The sequence below is a fragment of the Aquarana catesbeiana genome, linkage group LG01 (assembly GCF_042186555.1).
Source record: "Aquarana catesbeiana isolate 2022-GZ linkage group LG01, ASM4218655v1, whole genome shotgun sequence".
Taxonomy (NCBI): domain Eukaryota; kingdom Metazoa; phylum Chordata; class Amphibia; order Anura; family Ranidae; genus Aquarana; species Aquarana catesbeiana.
In genome coordinates, this window is record NC_133324.1 from 217,086,507 (window position 1) to 217,105,684 (window position 19,178).

General features: G+C 41.3%; 1 protein-coding gene across 1 annotated transcript in view; it reads right to left on the reverse strand.

Moving 5' to 3' along the window:
- Positions 1–19,178, reverse strand: part of FBN2 (fibrillin 2) — a 320,766-nt gene that overhangs the window by 200,102 nt on the left and 101,486 nt on the right. The window contains exon 6 of the mRNA XM_073625060.1: positions 7,176–7,373. Within this exon, the coding sequence (XP_073481161.1) occupies positions 7,176–7,373 (198 nt within the window). The remainder of the gene's footprint in view (positions 1–7,175; positions 7,374–19,178) is intronic.

Genomic DNA, 19,178 nt, shown 5'->3' on the forward strand with positions numbered 1-19,178 from the left:
TTGCTTTGGGGAGAATGGGGGGCCCGTTCCCATCACCTCCTTTTGCCGATTTGGTCGTATCCCCGTTGGGGGTGGTGCCAAAGAAGGAACACAACAAGTTCAGGCTCATTCATCACCTGTCTTTTTCGAAGGGAGGATCAGTTAATGACGCAATTGATCAAGCAGCTTGCTCGGTGTCTTATACATCGTTTGATGCTGCGCTGGTGTGGGTGCGGCATTACGGCAAGGGAGCATTGATGGCTAAGGCAGATGTGGAGTCAGCTTTTCGGCTACTTCCGGTTCAACCGGATAGTTTCTGGTTGCTGGGATGCCATTGGAATGACCAATTCTACGTTGACCAATGCTTGCCGATGGGTTGCTCCATATCTTGTGCGTTATTTGAGCAATTCAGCTCTTTTGTTAAATGGGTGGTTCGGGATGTGTCAGGCATGAATTCAGTCATTCATTATTTGGACGATTTTCTTTGCATAGGACCAGCTTATTCCAAAATCTGCGCAGTGCTCCTGGCAACGTTGGAGCACATAGCGGATAGGTTTGGCATTCCATTGGCGCCCGAGAAGATGGAGGGACTTAGCACGGTCATCATGTTCCTGGGCATTGTCCTGGACTCGGTGGCAATGGAATGCAGGTTACCAGAGGATAAGTTGGCGGATCTAAAAAAGGAAATTGCAGGTATGATTGGATTGCACAAAGTTCAGCTTCGAGGGCTGCAATCGCTATTGAGTAAGCTGAATTTTGCATGCCGAATTCTGCCAATGGGGAGGGTTTTCTGCTGCAGGCTTGCGGCAAGTACAGCTGGAATTACGTCCTCAAGACACTATGTACGTTTGGGGAAAGAGCACAGGGAAGACTTGAGGGTATGTCATACCTTCTTGGAGTCCTTTAATGGACGGGCACTATGGATGTCAGGACCGGTTAGCAATTTTGACCTTGAACTGTTTACTGATGCGGCCGGTTACACAGGTTATGGGGCATTCTTTCAGGGGCAGTGGAGCGCAGGTCCATGGCCACAGGCATGGATTGAAGCGGACTTTAAGAACCTGGTGTTGCTGGAACTGTTTCCGGTGGTGCTAGCGGTGGAATTGTGGGGAGCGGCGTTTAGGGACCGGAAGGTGTGTTTTCATGGGGACAATTTGGATTACTGCATTGTCTCCGCCAGTGATTTGGTTTCTGCAACACTTAGTTTTGAGATGTTTGCCACTGAATGTTTTCATTCATGCAGTACACCTCCTGGGTGTCGAAAATGTTATCGCTGACGCGCTGTCTCACGGAGCAGCAAGGGATGCCTTGTTTCGAATGGTTGTGGGGGATAGCATTGGCCTCGTCGCTGGATGGATCAGGAAGTCGGTAAGTGAGGTGACATGGTCAGCATACTCGAAAGTATGGCGGGAGTGGCTGGCGTTTGTGCAAGGGGTGGGTGAAGAGTCAGTTGGTGGTGCAGTGAGGCTCCTGGTTTTGTATTATATTCCATGGAGGAGGGAGTGTCCGCATCGGCATTGCATAAGAAGTTAGCGGGTTTACCTTTTCTGTTCAAATTACAAGGCCAACCTGACTTCACAAAGGATTTCTGGGTACGGCAGACGCTGAAAGGTTATCGGCGATCGGTGGTTTGTACGGACGCCAGGAGACCGATAACCTTTGAGATTTTGATGGGTATTATAGCACAGTTGGAGGGGTTTGTTCCTCTGACTATGAGTTTATCATGTTCAAGGCTGCATTTTTGCTGGCCTTTTTTGGGGCATTTCGGATAGGGGAGTTGGTTAGTCCGTCCAAGAAAGTGCACGGGGGGATTGGGAATCAGGAGGTGAAGTGTGGAAGTGGAGGTTTGTTGTTATTTTTCTGTAGGTCGATGACGGATCAAACGGGAAAAGGGAGGTTGGTGCATGTTTTTCCAGTGCCGGGTTCGAGGCTGTGCCCAGTGGAGGCAGTTAAGGGATTTATGGGTATCTGCCCGAATGTGGGCTGGTCCTTTTTGGTGCATTTGGATGGGGTCCCTTTATCACGTTATCAATTTGTGGCCGTATTTAGAAAATGTTTAAGGGCCTTGGGTTTGGATGAGAGGGAATTTTTGTCTCATTCTTTTTGGATAGGGGTTGCGACAGAGGCGGCTAGAAATGGGATGGATGCAGAGGCAGTAAAACGAATTGGGCGGTGGGAATTGCGGAGGTTTCAGATATATGTTAGGCCCCACCTAGTTGTGGGACTGTGAAATGTTCAGTTGGGGAGGAATTTTTCAGTTTGAATGGGTAGGTTAGAGTATATTAGTGGTCATGGTATTGTTTTTGTTAACTTCTAATTACAGGTTCGGAGGCAGGTCTGGTCTGGATAATGGGCCATTCCTTTGTGTGCTGGGGGGCCAGGAGGGGAGATGTGAGATATGAAGGTAGGCAGTTGGGTTTTACTAGGCAGGAGGCCTGCATCAAGTGGTTCGGAGTCCCGGGCATGTTGTGGGGTAGGTTGGTTTCTGAGGTGCATCGTTATGCGCATAGGGACAGGGCGCCTGATTTCTTAGTTTTGGACTTAGGGGGCAAAGATTTGGGGGTGAGATCTATGGTAGATGTCTCACGAGACATCAAATTTGATGTTTGGCGATTAATACAGGATTTTCCGAAGATGGTCATCGTTTGGTTGGACATGGTGGCTCGGACAACATGGAGGATGGCCAGGTCGGTGGACGGTGTTAATAGGGCACGGAGGAAGATTAATAGGGAAGTGAGTAAGTTCATAGTGAGGAATGGGGGGTTGGCCATTAGGCACTTGGAGTTAGAGTTTGAGACTTGGAGGTACCTGAGGAGAGATGGCGTTCATCTGAACGATGTGGGTATTGATCTGTGGGCATTGGGCTTGCAAGACGGTATCCAGAGAGCTCTTCAGGTGTGGAGGTGCACCCAAGGGTAAGGTTGTTACCTTTGGGTGCTGTGGTCGGCATTTTGGTCTTTGCAGGGGAAGGAAGATATGGCACAAGGAGGATTTCAGGAATTATCGTTGGTATGGGTCCTGATGGTGGTTTCCGGCTAACGGAGGTTAGACGGGAAGTGTTAATGGGGGCACTGCGGTCAGTGGTTGTCTCTGAGCCAGCTTGTCGGAGCAAAAGCCCGGAGCAAAAGTAAGAAATACATAGGCGTGGGGCTGACATGACAGGGTTAACAGGGGATGGTAATAGGAAAAGGGGTGGTATGTTGGTGCCGAGGGGGAGGGGGCATAGAGGTGTTAAATAATTTCCCCGCCCAGATGAGTCATCACAGCATGGGGGATAGTTCCCGCCCACCCTCCCTAATTGGTTAAAGTTGAACTTGGTAGGTGGTTGTTTTCTTTTTCTTTTCATGACAGGTTTGTGGATGGTGGATGTCGTGGCAGTGGCGGGCGTTTTGGTCTTTGCAGGGGAAGGAAGATATGGCACAAGGAGGATTTCTGGAACTATCGTTGGTATGGGTCCTGATGGTGGTTTCCGACTAACGGAGGTTAGACGGGAAGTGTTAATGGGGGCACTGTGGTCAGTGGTTGTCTCTGAGCCAGCTTGTTGGCTTGAGGCCTATTATTACATTAAAATAAGGGCCTCAGTGCAATATTGTTCTTTTACAGATGTTTACGAATTTCCTGCAAAGACCAACGCTAGATAGATGAGGAGTTGAATAACAGATGTTTTTGTTATGTTCTTTATGTTCATTTGAAGAGATATGTATTTGTTAATAAAGTAGGCTGCTATGGCTTTTTCTTACTCCAATCTTGGTCTGGTCTCAAATGTTAAGAATAAGGTTAAGAGGTTGGGGTTCAGGTAATTGGGGAAAATCACATCTGCTATACAACAGTCATGGCACACCCCTACTCAATCAAACCTAAAGCTCAACAATCAGCAGAGCTCATGCTCCTGGCTGATTGGAAAGCTCTGGATCTGACTCAGCAAGGGGGGTGTCTAACCATTGCTTCCCCAGAGAGAGTAAAGCTGACCATAGATGGACTGAAATTCGAGTGGTTCTGCAGGGACCGGCCAAATTTCAATTCATCTATGGTCTATTATTAGCTCCACTCCTCTCGAACAGGACTACTGGTATATTTTCATTCAATCAGCCCCTGCAGCCAATCGGCTTGCTGTTCAAAAAAAATGACCCATCTATGACTAGCTTAAGACTTACTTCCACTCTGCAGAATGCTGGTAGAGAACAGGCTTTTCTACACTCCTTTGCATATCTTTTATTTTGCTGCACCTGAATGTATTAAGCTAATTTGGGCCTTGTTAAAACTGGTACTCCTGCATTTTGCTTTCCTAAATGCATGAAACGTTATTTGGGAATTATGCATTCAGATTTTCCTGCTTTAATCACTTGCTGACCGTCTCACACCCATACACGTCGGTAAAGTGGAGCAGATGCGAAAAATCACATACCCGTACGTCGCTGCGTCATCGGTGGCTAGCGGACTCGATGTCCTCCGGTGGCCCGTGATCGTGCACGGAGAGGCAGAACGGGGAGATGTCTATGTAAACATGGAATTTCCCTGTTCTGCCTAGCAACATGACAGTGATCTACTGTCATGTTCTAGTGAGCCCATCAACCACACAGTTAGAACACACCCAGGGAACACACTTAACCCCTTGATCGCCCCCTAGTGTTCAACCCCTTCCCTGCCAGTGACATTTACACAGTAATCAGTGCATTTTTATAGCACTGATCGCTGTATAAAGGCCAATGGTCCCAAAATAGTGTCAAAAGTGTCCAATCTGTCTGCTGCAATGTCGCAGTCACAATAAAAATCGCAGATCGCCGCCCTTACTAATAAAAAAATTTATAATAAAAATGCCATAAATCTATCCCATATTTTGTAGACGCAATAACTTTTGCGCAAACCAATCGATATACGCTTATTGTGATTTTTTTTTTACCAAAAATATGTAGAAGAATACATATCGGCCTAAACTGAGGAAGAAATTGGTTTTTTATATATTTTTTTGGGATATTTATTATAAAATTTTATAAAATTGCCTTTTTTTCAAAATGTTCACTCTTTTTTTGTTTATAGCGCAAAAAATAAAAACTGCAAAGGTGATCAAATACCACCAAAAGATAGCTCTATTTGCGGAAAAAAAGGACTTCAATTTTGTTAGGGTACAACATTGCACGACCCTGCAATTGTCAGTCAAAGCAACGCAGTGCCGTATCGCAAAAAAGGGCTTGGTCAGAAGGAGGTAAATCCTTCCGGGGTTAAAGCAGATTTATCCAAGTTTAGAAGCGTTTATACACGTTTAGAGTTTCTAATTGGATTCTGGATGCAAAGAGTTCTATTTTCTCTAAACACAGCTAAACTGACAGCACCTAAATGCAGGTAAATGCTTAATTTGTTTGGTATTTTTGTCCTATAAACACATATAAACACAGATTTGACAGCATGAATGAGACCCTACAGTCATTGTAATCCCTTGCATATACCCAGTGAAGTGATAAACCTCAGATGATACAAAGAGATTTAACAAATCCTCCTTCACAATTTGTACCTTTTTATCTGCGCCCATCTGTCCTGTACAGCCTTCTACAACACACAGATGAAAGGTTTTTTATTACAGTAACAGAAAGCAGGATCTGACATCAAACACACTGCAGAGCTAGACAACAGAGCTTAGGGGATCTGAGAGATGAATGGAGGAAATTGGCACACCCCTCTTCAGAGGCTTATGCCCGTACACACGATCGGATTTTCCAACAACAAATGTTGGATGTGAGCTTGTTGGCGGAAACTCCGACCGCGTGTATGCTCCATCGAACATTTGTTGTCGGACTTTACAATCGTATGTACACAAGTCTGCTGGACAAAAGTCCACGCATGCTCAGAATCAAGTAAAAGCCAGAGATATAACTAGCATTCTTAATGGAGCTATTATGTACGTCTTGTACGTCACTATGCTCGTAATTGTTGGTCAACATTTGTGTGACCGTGTGTATGCAAGACAAGTTGGAGCCAACATCCTTCGAACAAAAATGCATGGTTTTGTTGTCGAAAAGTCTGATTGTGTGTTCGGGGCATAAGAGAAACAGAGCTGAGGGTATGAGTCGTGTGCTGGGGGGGTGGGGGGGGGTGCAGGCTATTTTCTAGGAGGCTGTGTGTCAGCTTAATCTTAGGATCTTAGGAGTGACTCAGATAGCACAGAGAAGAGAGGTCAGAGAGGAACCAGATCCAGGATCAGTGCTATGGATATGCAATTTAGAGGGCTGTGCTTTGTTCATCTTTTATGTCTGAAATTTACAAGCACTTTAAACTGAAAGTTCAGTTGGGCTTTAAAAGGATGCATAAACTTATAGAGAATCAGTGCAGTGGAACTGAGTATTGGCCTGTATTAATGAAAGGTAATATTCAGGAGTATACAGTATAAACACATGTTTTATCTCCATTTTAATAAAGTGTTTTATTATGCTAGTTGTGCGCTTCCCTATGTGTTCCATTTTGTCATCCAGGCTACTGCATCCTCTTTGTTCCTAGGGATAGCTGCAGACCAACTACTGCGATTCTCTTTGCTCTTAGGGATAGCTACAGACCAACTACTGCGATTGCTAACTGATTCTTAAGCTAAATTTAAGGACCTCCAAATGCAATAGGTAAAAGGTGCTTTTTCTTATTGGTTTCCATATCCGGGAATGACGTGATTTGGCTCTAAATACAACCATAGCCTCATCCTGCTTTCATTGTCTGACTGCTGAGATAAATTAATATTGGGAATCATATCTGAAAAAAACACCACCATAAAAAAACAACTAGCTACATTTGTTTATGCATTAGAAGTTGACTGTTGAAAAATCAATATTTGAACCTAATGGGTAATATGGGTCCATTGAAAAATCACACCCATTGCTTAGATGAGTGTTTCATGTTTTTTAGATAAATGACAGTTATTCATATGATCAGATATCATATCATATGATCAGATGTCTATATTTTACCAAACTTCAGCTTTTAAGTGGATATATAATTTGTATAAAATCCATTCATTCTCACTAATAACTTTTTTGTTTTAAACATTACTGTGTAGAGGATAAAGCTGTGTTATGAAAAAAATAAAAAACATTGGAAAGATAGTTTATCAGCAGCTAGAGTGACAGTTACTTTCACAGTCAAACGTACTGATTTATGCTCTATAGAGGAAATAAATGTATTGAATAAACAGTACACATTAACCTGAAGCTATTTACCTTGGCAGGCTCCACTGCGTATGTTGGGAATGAAGCCACGGCGGCAGGGTTGTGGTTGAGCAGGGCACATCTCACATGGGTGCCCCCAGGCACGTCCGATGGTCGCACAGCAGAGAGTTTTTGTGCAGACGATACCAGTCACCTGACCCTGACACATCTGATTGGTGATTTGAGTGAAGCAGGGCCCTGTTCTGTAGTCTGAAAACCAAAACATAGAAAGAAAACACTGTAAGCACCAAATGATGAATAAATCTAAAATTCAGCATAAATACAAGATCAACAGAAACAACCACAAACTAAAAACCTGGTCTGGATGATACCATTCACAGCATTAACCTATTTCCACATAAAAAGTGCTCTTCTTACTTCATAACACTAGTCTAACAGAAAAATACTTTCCTGTTTCTGTTCTGAATGAAGATTAAAGTGGCACATCATGCAATTAGTGAAATCATTGGTTGAAATACGTACACATTTTGTAATGTATCTGACAAAGGTTATGTACATTTGTTTAGCCAGTCATTTGTACACTATTCACGGCCATCAAGATTACTGTACACATGCATAACCACAAACAAAAATACATAAATAAATAAATAAATAAATAAATAAATAAATAAATAGGTAAAACATAAGACCTTATCAGAACCTGTAAAACCCTAGTTCTTCTAGAGGAAGACAAAAAAACTCTTATGCCCCGTACACACGGTTGGATTTTCCAACAGAAAATGTTCGACCGGAGCTTGTTGTCAGAAATTCCGACCGTGTGTAGGCTCCATCGGACATTTTCCATCGGAAATTCCATCACACAAAATTTGAGATCTGGAGCTTAAATTTTCCGACAACAAAACCCGTTGTCGTAAATTCCGATCGTGTGTACACAATTTCAACGCACAAAGTTCCATGCATGAATCGGAATCAAGCAGAAGAGCCGCACTGGCTATTGAACTTTCTTTTTCTTGGCTCGTCGTAAGTTTTGTACGTCACCGTGTTCTTGGCGTTCGGAATTTCCAGCAAGATTTGTGTGACCGTGTGTATGCAAGACAAGTTTGAGCCAACATCCGTCTGAAAAAATCCATGGATTTTGCTGTCAGAATGTCCGATCGTGTGTACGGGGCATTACAAAGCATGGCTCGGTGCGCTACATTAATCCTTTCTATTTGCAGAGGTTAACCGTCTTTTCTTTCAGCATAAGAAGTACCCTCATGTCCTCATGTCCATTGCAGTGACCTTAAAGCAGAACTAAAACTTGCCTATACTTACTCTTCCCTCTTCCCCTCAGGGACGTGGCATCCCTGAGCTCCCTCACTGGAACCAACATATTCACTTAGTCTTTTCTGCATATGGCATCTTTATTCATCTTAATTGGCAGGCCATGGGTGATGTAACTCCTGTGCATGGCCACAGGAGTTTATTTATGCCAGAAGCCAAGATTGTACACTGACCTGTGCATACATTCTGCAGAAGTTTGCAAATATGCAGGTAACATTGCAAAGGAGGCAACATGTTATCTCTTCTGCAATAAAAAGCCAGTCTGCTTGAATTTTTTAAATAACTATGTTCCACTTTAAAGTGATATTTCCTCAGAGTGTCCTAAAAGGGCAATTTTTATATTTATACAAGGCCATTAAATCTTCCTGTATCTCTTCAGTTCCGTTAATCTTCCCTCATAATTAAAGCGGTAGTAAACGTAATCTTTCCTCATAATTAAAGCGGTAGTAAACATAATCTTTCCTCATAAATATAGCGGTAATAAACTTTTGAAAGAAAAATCATTTCCTCCTGCAAGGTAATATCATAAATTTATAATATGCCATTCCTTCAGAGTGCATGCGCTGGTGACATCACCTGCTGCAGAAACACTGAACGTGCACGTTTATGAGATATTCCTTGTACCTACAGCTAAGCTTACCTGTGGGTACCAGTGTTTACTACCACTTTAAAAACCTACATGCCCTTTATTCATTTAATTCTTTGCACCCTGTCCAGTTCCAGTTGTGAACTGGTCTCAAAATTGAACAGCATATTTTAGATAAGGCTAGGTTCACACTTATACAGGTGTGGGAATGCGTGTAAATTGGACATGTTGCTGCACCCACAGGAAAAATGAGCTGCTCTTTAGCAAATGCGCTGAGGTGACATTAATTATTAATGGCACCCTCACCCATCTAAAAACACAACGCATTTTCAGGTGCAACAATCCTCATGATGTAAAGGCACCATGCAGTTTCCGTGCAGATGTGTTTTTGAAACTTTTATCTACGCTTCCCCGTGAGTACTGTGGCCCATTCAAAAGGATGGGTTGCTGTGCTTGCGGAAACGTGGCATGCAGGGAATTCTTAAATTTGTGAAGGACAAAATTATACATAAACAATCAATGATTGGTTATTAATTTATTTTCAGCTTATATTGGTTGATGTGTTAGCTGCTTAAGTTCATCTTGTAGCGCAATTTAAATTTTAATGATATTAATGCTTAGATGTGAACCTAGTCTAATGTGTAGAATATATCCCTACTCCACACTTTAAATATTAAAAAATACACCAAACAAAAAATGCACAAACCAAAAATGGTAAACTATTATATAACCCAAACTAATCCTGCTGCAGTATTACCCCACAAAAATTTCACTTTGAGAATACTTGGCCTTTTATGTTGAATATATGCACAGATATTTACTATATGACCATTTGAGATTGTTGTGATTGTTGCATTTATAGTGCTGCACAGTGGTGATTGATATTGGTATTCACATAGTGTAATCTATTATTAAAGTGATTGTAAAGGGATTTTTTTAAAATAATTTAATAATTAGTATGTCATACTTACCTGCTCTGTGCAATGGTTTTGCGCAGAGCAGCCCTGATCCTCCTCTTCTCATGTTCCACGCTGGTTCTCCTGGCTCCTACCCCCTGCCGAGTGCCCCCATAGCAAGCTACTTGCTATGGGGGCACTCATGCAGGTTTGCTTCCCTAGCCAGCTCTGGGTGTCCATAGACACAGACACAGAGCATAGCTCTGCTTTGCCCCTAATCCTTCATCACTGGCTGTGATTGACATCAGAGGGAGCCAATGGCTCCTGCTGCTGTGTCTGAACCAATGAGGGAGGAGAGAGAGAGACGATGCTCTCGTCCACTTTACTGGATTGAGATTGGGCTCAGGTAGTGTAAGGGGGGCTGGGGGGGGGCTGCTGCTACACATTCAGAAGGCTTTTTACCTTAATGCAGAGAATGCATTAAGTTAAAAAAAACTTTCTAGCTTTATAACTACTTTCATGTTATGAATAGAGGCAAAATGATGTGTCTCTACTTCTGGAGTCTATAACTTTCTGGTTCTAGTTGACAGGACAGAGGTCATGATGATACATTGTCTAGTGAGTAGGCAGACAATGGACAGGTAACAAAGGAAGTAGAATTACCCAACCAGGGAATAATTGCGTGGAAAGTGGCAGATGTACTGTATTTACATTACAAAATTACAGAATTACAAATTATTTAGCAGATAATTAGTAAAAATATGGATTTAGACTTAGTGTATTTTGCTCCTTATTTGCAGTTCCACTTTACATAATATATAATGTAATATATAGACAGCACTTTCTTTCTTTCTTTGAAGTCTTTATTAATCAGCCATGCATTGTGCTGCAATTTAGAATACCTATATACCTATCTTTAGATCAAGGTACTACTGATATAAATAATATGCACCAATGTCACATTAACAGTCCAAAAGTAAAAAAGTTATATTTTAACAGTGTCAGCTGTTGTGTCAGAAAAATGTGAAGCTGCTTAGCTATGTTATCGATGCATGGAGGTCAGTAAGAAGACTCCCTCACTTGATCTGGCTCAATGATTATGTTGATCCAGATGTAAGCAAGCAAAATTAGCAGACTTTGTGCCAATAAATACAAAATTATCTGTAACCTAGGTATGGCCATATACTGGAATAAATTAAAGCCTTTATGTACTAGCATGTACAAAGAAACCAAAGATGTTGTAGAATTAGATAATCGAAGTGGTATGATGATATTACAGATACAATCCTAATTCATTCAAATGCACACATGGGCAAATGCTCATAACTGCAAACCTGAATATGCCTGCAGACCTAATTTAACATCTTGCTGCTAATGAGTTTCTGGAAGGACCCTGTAGGCTTGTGGCTGTAGATGAGAGTAATCAAAATTTCACCCCACAAGCCATAGAAAGAATCCACCAGACCTGGGCACTTCAAAATTCTCAGGGAAAAAGAGGTTATCCTATATTGGTGACAATACACTGCCTTTGGTCACCACTAATTTTCTTAGGCCAGAGGGAATATGGTTTATCTCTCATAATATCCAAAGTATAGCCATGTAGAGATGAGACGTATTTCTTCTAAAAGTAAGAGCTTTGAGCTGCATGCAGATACAAAATGGTATGTCCTGGACTTTTAGAATCACCTAGGGATCCACTAAATGATCTTATGGACCCTGCTTACAGCAGCCATATTGTGTTTGGCTTTGCTGTGATCAAGATAATGCACTGGTGTTAGAGAGCCTAATTCAGGCCCAGCTATAATATATGGAAAAAACTTACAACTAAGTTTTAGGGCCTTGCAGGGTCCCTTTCTCAATGCAACATTGTGTCACTATGTCAAAAAAAAAGGTGACCCTGCAAGGCCCCTAAATTTCAGTTTCTTATGCCATATGTGACACATTCTTCACAAAACACATGCGAAAAACTTTCATTTGGAATGTTGGCATGGCACCATTTGTGGCATTCACTTTGAGTGTCCATCATTAAAAGACCAAGCAGTGTGAGGTGTGCAGATTTTATTTGGACTTTATAGAGCTACACAGACCTTGCTTGCAGTTTGTGTGCTGTTTTTCAGCAGCAGCTAAGGAACTGTCTATACGCACCTCTGACAGCCGTAAGAACTGATGATCAAGGACCAGTTCTTCCACACATGTCCTAATAAAGTCCAACAGTTTGTACTGGACAGAAAGCCCAAGATGATAGATCAAGCAGGTGAAATCACTGATTCCTCTGTGGCTAGCAAAATGTATGACTATTGCATCCAGCTGGAAAGAAGGAAAATCAATCGGACCCTCTTCTTCTGTCAGCCAAAAACCCAAAGCACCCAGACCTCCTGGAGCCAAGTCTGAAGCTGTGGAAAGTTGTAAATGTTTTGTTTGCAAAATAGTCAGTCATCTCAACATGTCTTTCCCCAAGATTAATTGCGATCTTCAACCCAGCAGTACCCACAACCTGTGTTTCGATCAGCCAGGGGGCTGCGAGAATAATGAGAGAAGTGGGGATAACATCCACTATCCCAACAAATGGGTTATTGGGTACTGATCTGAGGTGGTTCTTAGCTGTTTGATGACTTAATGCATTGAGGAATTCTGAGGAGGGTAATTAGGTGAATCACTGTGTGCCGGGGCCCAGAGTGGGTCTCTGGAGCCAAGGCCTGGAGTGTAATTTAAAGGTATGATGAACTCTGAAATTGATCATATCATGTCTGATGTAAAGTGTAATGAAATGTCAAATGAAGATACACCCTCACCACACTAGTAATCTGTAGCGCCCACTGATCTTCTTTGGACTGACCACTGCCCAACTCTACAGAGCAGCTATCTAGGAGAAGGGGCCATTCCAACCAGGTCCGTCCCCTTCCCCTAGGAACCTGGGTCAGAGAGCCTGAGAGTTCTTGAAGGCTGTTAAAATTGACACCAACCTAATGGAACACATTTCAACAGACTGCTGGCTGGGGATAACAGGATAAGGGTGTACTAGGGTCAAGGCAGACTATACAGAGTGGCCTTCTCCTCTAAGCCAACTGGCCAACAGGTGGCAGACCGTTGGTTGCACCCCACATGTACTGGGAGAAGCTGTTGTGGATTACTCATGAGATTGCTCTCTCCAGGCACTTAGATACAAAAAACCAAGACCCACCTTGATTGCAACCTTTACTGGCCACACATGGAAACATTGCTAACTATCACCATTCCTGTGATACATGTCAGCAAGTAGACATGTGCAATTATTTTTGTTCCGAATTTGTTTTTTAATGAATTTAGACAAATTAATTAATTTGGAAATATCCGAATTAACCAAAACCCGTTGAGCGAATTTTTCCGAATATTCGTAGATTCGTAAATTCGTAAATTCGTACATTTGTAAATTCTTAAATTCGTACATTCGTAAATTTGTAAATTTGTAAATTAAAAAATTCTGAAATCTGAAATAATAATTAACTAATAATAACCTAACTATTACTAAACATTAAATTATAGGTATTGGAATTTCCTTTCAAATTTGGCTCTTAATGAATGTAACGAATACAAATTTATCCGAAGTTGCAAATTATCAGAAATAACGAATGCCGTATCTAAACGAATGGAACGTAATGAATTAATAATAATAATAATAATAAATAACAATAATAATAATAAAACCTTTTTATTATTATTATTATTTATTATAAATTTGTTCCGTTCCATTTGTCTAGATGTGGCATTCGTTATTTCGGATAATTCATAACTTCCGATAAATTTGTATTTGTTACATGCACTAACAGCCAAATTTGAAAGGAAATTCCCATACCTATAATTTAATAATGAGTTATTCCAGATTTTCGAATTTTCGGGTTTTCGGATTCTCAAATTTTGAATTTCCAAATTTCCAAATTTTTGAATGTACGAATGTACGAATTTTCGAATTTACGAATGTACGACTTTATGAATTTACGAATGTAGGAATTTACAAATTCACAAATGTACGAATTTACAAATTGCGATCATAACGAACCACCCGAAAAAAAAAAATAAAGAAATAAAATGAATGAAACGAAAACTAACACATTTTTTGGCAGTGCATATGTCTATCAGCAAGTAGGCAGGATGGGAGGTAAAGACAGGGCCCCACTGATGCCTTTGACCAATATTGAAGGGCCCTAACAAAAGGTGGCAGTTGACTTTTTTCTGCTCTTAACCACATTCAGCAGTAAAGGGAAATGCTTCATCCTCATTGAAGGTAGCATCCGAGCTCCATCTGGGCAGACAAGGTTGCAAAAGTGCTTGTGGGCATATCCACACAGGTTGGTTTTCACCATGAGATGCTCACTGATCATGGCAGGGAGGTCATTTCATATTGGAGGGATCACACTGTCTGCTGTCACCACCCATTTTCTCAGATCAGAGAGAATATGTTTCATCTCCCATAAGATCCAAAATATTAGTGGTAGGGAGATGACCATTCTTTCTTTCAGAGAGCATGAGCTGCATGCAAATAAAAAATGGTATTTCCCAGACTTACAATACCATCTAGAGGGTGACTAAATATGTTTACCTTTGCTGTGATCACAATGAGGCAAAAAAAAAATTCCTCACACAGTGTACCACCTCCAAAGGTGATCGGCCAAATGTCATTCCCACTATGAAAAATTAGGTAGTATGAAAATAAACCACATATTTCATCTGGAGCTTTATTCAACAACGAGATGGTCAATGAATTTCCAGCGTGTACCAGCCAACAGGATAAAATAATACTGTTCAAACAGTAAAGTTAATTTCTGTTTTTTTCCCTTTTTTTATTTTAAAGCAAATAGCCAATATTTCTGTATGTCCAATTCTTTCTTGTTTCTTGTTGTTCTTTCTTGTTTCTTGTATTATTATTTTTGCATGTACTTTATATACAGTACAGCTCACATTCATGGCTTCTGCTCAGAACCAATGGGATAAGCTAACGATCATAAGACCACAGTGAGAGACAACCAAAGCAGTCATGTGTTCAGGAAGCCACTCCACCTCCCGGAATAGTTGGGCTGTCAGCATCTCTTCTAGAGAGACTGCCATATTTTATTTTTAGTGCCTGTATATTCAGTTAGAAGTTTGCTGCTAATCTGTGTGAAAATGCATCTACCCTGAATCGTGTGTCTGGTGTGTGTGTGTGGGCAGTGGAAAAGGTTACTATGTAAGGATTCCAGCTCACAGGATATCTTGGTTAATCTTAGAAGCATGTGGGAATCACGTAGCTGCTACATAATCGTTGGAGTGCACCAGATTGTATACAAGACTTCTATGTTCAGTCAGCTAGATTTTGGGTGAGTGGTGGCTGTTGGTATTGGTGGCTGTGATAACATTAGTGTTAGTGTGTGTGTGCTGTTCTCAGTTGCTAGCTGTGTCCAAATTAGGCAACCTTGGGTTCTTGTGAAAATTCGCCAGCATGCCAGATGATTTTTGAAGCCCATCGCCCAGTCATCCATGACCTTGTACCTTCTGTACATGAGAGATGCCATAACCTAATTTACATTTCATCATTAGGTCATTTAATATCTCCCAATGACTGTGCTTACTGTTATAGAATATGTTCAGGGTGGGATTGGCATGTAGATTATTTCTGCTTGATGTTTTGTGGGAATCAACATACTTTACTAAAGAGTAGCATAATTGTTACACTAACTCATTTTTTTTTTTATCAACATTAAACAATTTGTAATATTTATTCTATTTATATATTCTATTTTTATATATACATGTATATATGTATATATATAAATGCATCTATACATATATACAGTATATATGCATATATCAGATGTCCAAAATAAACCTGGGCATTTTAACTTTATTCCCCATGCTCCTTTCAGTGATGGGAGCCAAATGAAATTTCCAAAACTTCCAGGTATGGAGGAATAGAAAAAAAGAAAACTGTAGTGCTAAATGTTAAACAGTAGTGTGATCATTAAAAAACAAGTGGGATAATGGGATCAGATAAAAAGGTATAAGTCCAAAAACTATTACCCAGTCTTATATAATAAAGCCCTGAGTTATCAGCGATTTAGGGAATCAGGGAATTGGAAGCCACTTAAGGAATATTTCTCTTGTGCAAGGGTCAGCTGTACAACATTTAGAACATCTGCCACAAACCTTGGAAAAGGTCCAGCCTCAGAACAGGAAAACCGAGAGTGCAGAGCATTGTTAGTGATTATCCCTCTTTACATGTCCCAGTGACTGTCGTCACCTAGACAAAATGTGATGGGAAACATAAAGTTGTAAAGTTTTCACCAAAACAAGAGGTAAGCAGAACAATGGCTGTAAGCAGTCTGCCCAGCTTTGACTTACATGGCTGAACATGCAGCTTGGGCCCGTGTTTACAAACAGGGCTACCAGGGCTGACTCTGTAGTATTCACTGTCCAAGCCCACAGAGACTTATTTCTCTGCAACACGTGTACACGTGCTGATCCAAGTCCATCTTACCACATCTCCCTGATTAATGTCTATATTAACCCCATATACCCAGAGCACCTATCATACAGGTCTCTGTAGTTTACCGTGGTCCAGATTTGGTCTCTACTTTTTCCCCAGGTATTGGCTGTGTACATTAAATCACAGCTTCAATCTCAGTACATCACAGAGAGGCTGAATCCTTTTTACTTTGAAATAAATGTGAGCATTTGACAACAGTGGCAAAATACAGTTCAGATAATAAGTAACATTCCAATAACAGAAATACTTCACAAGTTTAGCTAGGTGGCATTGCAGTACTCATAGTTAAATACACAACTTAACTAGTTGTACTATTGATGTCCCATTAGGGGGTCTGAGCCCTCCTGTGCACCACCCTCTGACTCTAAGCTCCTCCCATCCCTTAAGAAATAGAATTGCCTCAGTCCCCACCTATAGGGTGGGTTTACAGTTACAGTACTTTGAAAAAGTATTCACACCCCTTAAAATTTTTCACATTTTGTCATGTTACAACCAAAAACGTAAATGTATTTTATTGTGATTTTATGTGATAGACCAACACAAAATGGCACATAATTGTGAAGTGGAAGGAAAATAATAAATAGTTTTCAGATTTTTTTACATAATAAATATGTAAAAAGCGTGGCCTGCATTTGTATTCAGCCCATACTTTGTAGAACCTTTTCTGCAATTACAACTACAAGTCTTTTTGGGTATGTCTCTACTAGCTTTGCACATCTAGAGAGTGAAATTTTTGCCCATTCTTCTTTGCAAAATAGCTCAAGCTCTGTCAGATTGGATGGAGAGCGTCTGTAAACAGGAATTTTTAAGTCTTGCCACAGATTCTCAATTGAATTTAGGTCTGGACTTTGACTGGGTAATTCTAATTGCGCGTACACATGGTCGGACTTGCCAACGGGATAACCTCCGTCTGCATTTCCGATGGAAGAATTTAGAACATGTTCTATATCTAAGTCCATCGAAAATTCCGACAAAAAAAGGACAAAAAAGTGCGATGGGGCATACACACAGTTGGAATATCCGACCAAAAGCTCCCATCGGACTTTTTCTGTCGGAAATTCCGACCATGTGTACGCGGCATAACACATGAATATGCTTTGATCTAAACCATTCCATTGTAGCTCCGGCTGTATGTTTAGGGTCATTGTCCAGCTGGAAGGTGAACCTCTGCCCCAGTCTCCAGTCATTTGCAGACTCTAATGCCGATCAGAAACTCCGTCAGAAAAAACTTGGATGGTTTTTCCGATGGAATTCTGCTCAAGCTTGCCTTGCATACACACGGTCACACAAAAGTTCTCTGAACTTTTGACCATGAAGAACACGGTGACGTACAACACTATGATGAGCCGAGAAAATTAAGTACAATGCTTCCGAGCATGCATCAAATTGTTTCCAAGCATGCGTGATTTTTTGCGCGTCCGAATTGCATACACACGAACGCATTTTTGGATAGGGACTTTTCCGACTGAAAAATAGAGAACCTGCTCTCAATCTTTTACTGGCTGGAATTCTGCCAGCAAAAGTCCGATGGAGCATACACATGGTTGGAGTTTCTGACCAAAAGCTCACATCTGACTTTTGCTGGCGGAATTTCTGATCGTGTGTACAGGGCATAACAGGTTTTCTTCTAAGATTGCCCTTTATTTGGCTCCATCCATCTTCCCATCAACTCTGACCAGCTTCCCTGTCCCTGCTGAAGAAAAGCATCCCTACAACATGATGCTCCTACCACCGTTTCACGGTGGGTGTAGTGTGTTCAGGGTGATGTGCAGTGTAAGTTTTCCATCACACATAGCGTTTTGTTTTTAAGCCAAAAAGTTAAAAGTTTGGTCTCATCTGACCAGAGCACCTTCTTCCACATGTTTGCTGTGTCCCCCACATGGCTTCTCGCAAAATTGCAAACGGGGCTTCTTGTGGCTTTTTTTCAACAATGACTTTCTTCTTGCCACTCTTCCATAAAGGCCAGATCAGTGAACTACACGACTAATAGTTGTCTGCCACCTGAGCTGTGGATCTCTGCAGCTCCTCCAGAGTTACCCTGGGCCTCTTGGCTGCTTCTCTGTTCAATGCTATCCTTGCCCGGCCTGTCTGTTTAGGTGGACGGCCATGTCTTGGTAGGTTTGCAGTTGTGCCATACTCTTTCCATTTTCGGATGATGGATAGAACAGGCTCCGTGAGATGTTCAAAGCTTGGGATATTTTTTTAGAACCTAACCTTGCTTTAAACTTCTCCACAACTTTATCCCTGATCTGTCTGTTGTGTTCCTTGGCCTTAATGATACTATTTGTTCACTAAAGTTCTCTAACAAACCTCTGAGGACTTCACAGAACAGCTGTATTTATACTGATTAAATTACACACAGGTGAACTCTATTTACTAATTAGGTGACTTCTGAAAGCAGTCAGTTCCAATAGAATTTAAGTTAGGGGTATCAAAGTAAAGAGGGCTGAATACAGGGTCCAGAGGTAGAGATAGTCAGCGTGGAAGATATTCCAGAGGGTAGTATTGGGGGCATTAGTGGTAGGTTGACCAAAGCACAAAAACACAAGGTAAGTATAGTAGCAAGTCCTAGTTGCAATCTCGAAACACCCAATACGAGGACAATATGCGACCGGTCTAAACTATGTGGCATGTTCACCAATGCCAGGAGCATGGCGGACAAGATGGGTGAACTAGAGATACTGTTGTACAAGGAGGATTTGGATTTTGTGGGAATTTCAGAGACCTGGTTCAACAGCTCTCATGATTGGCTG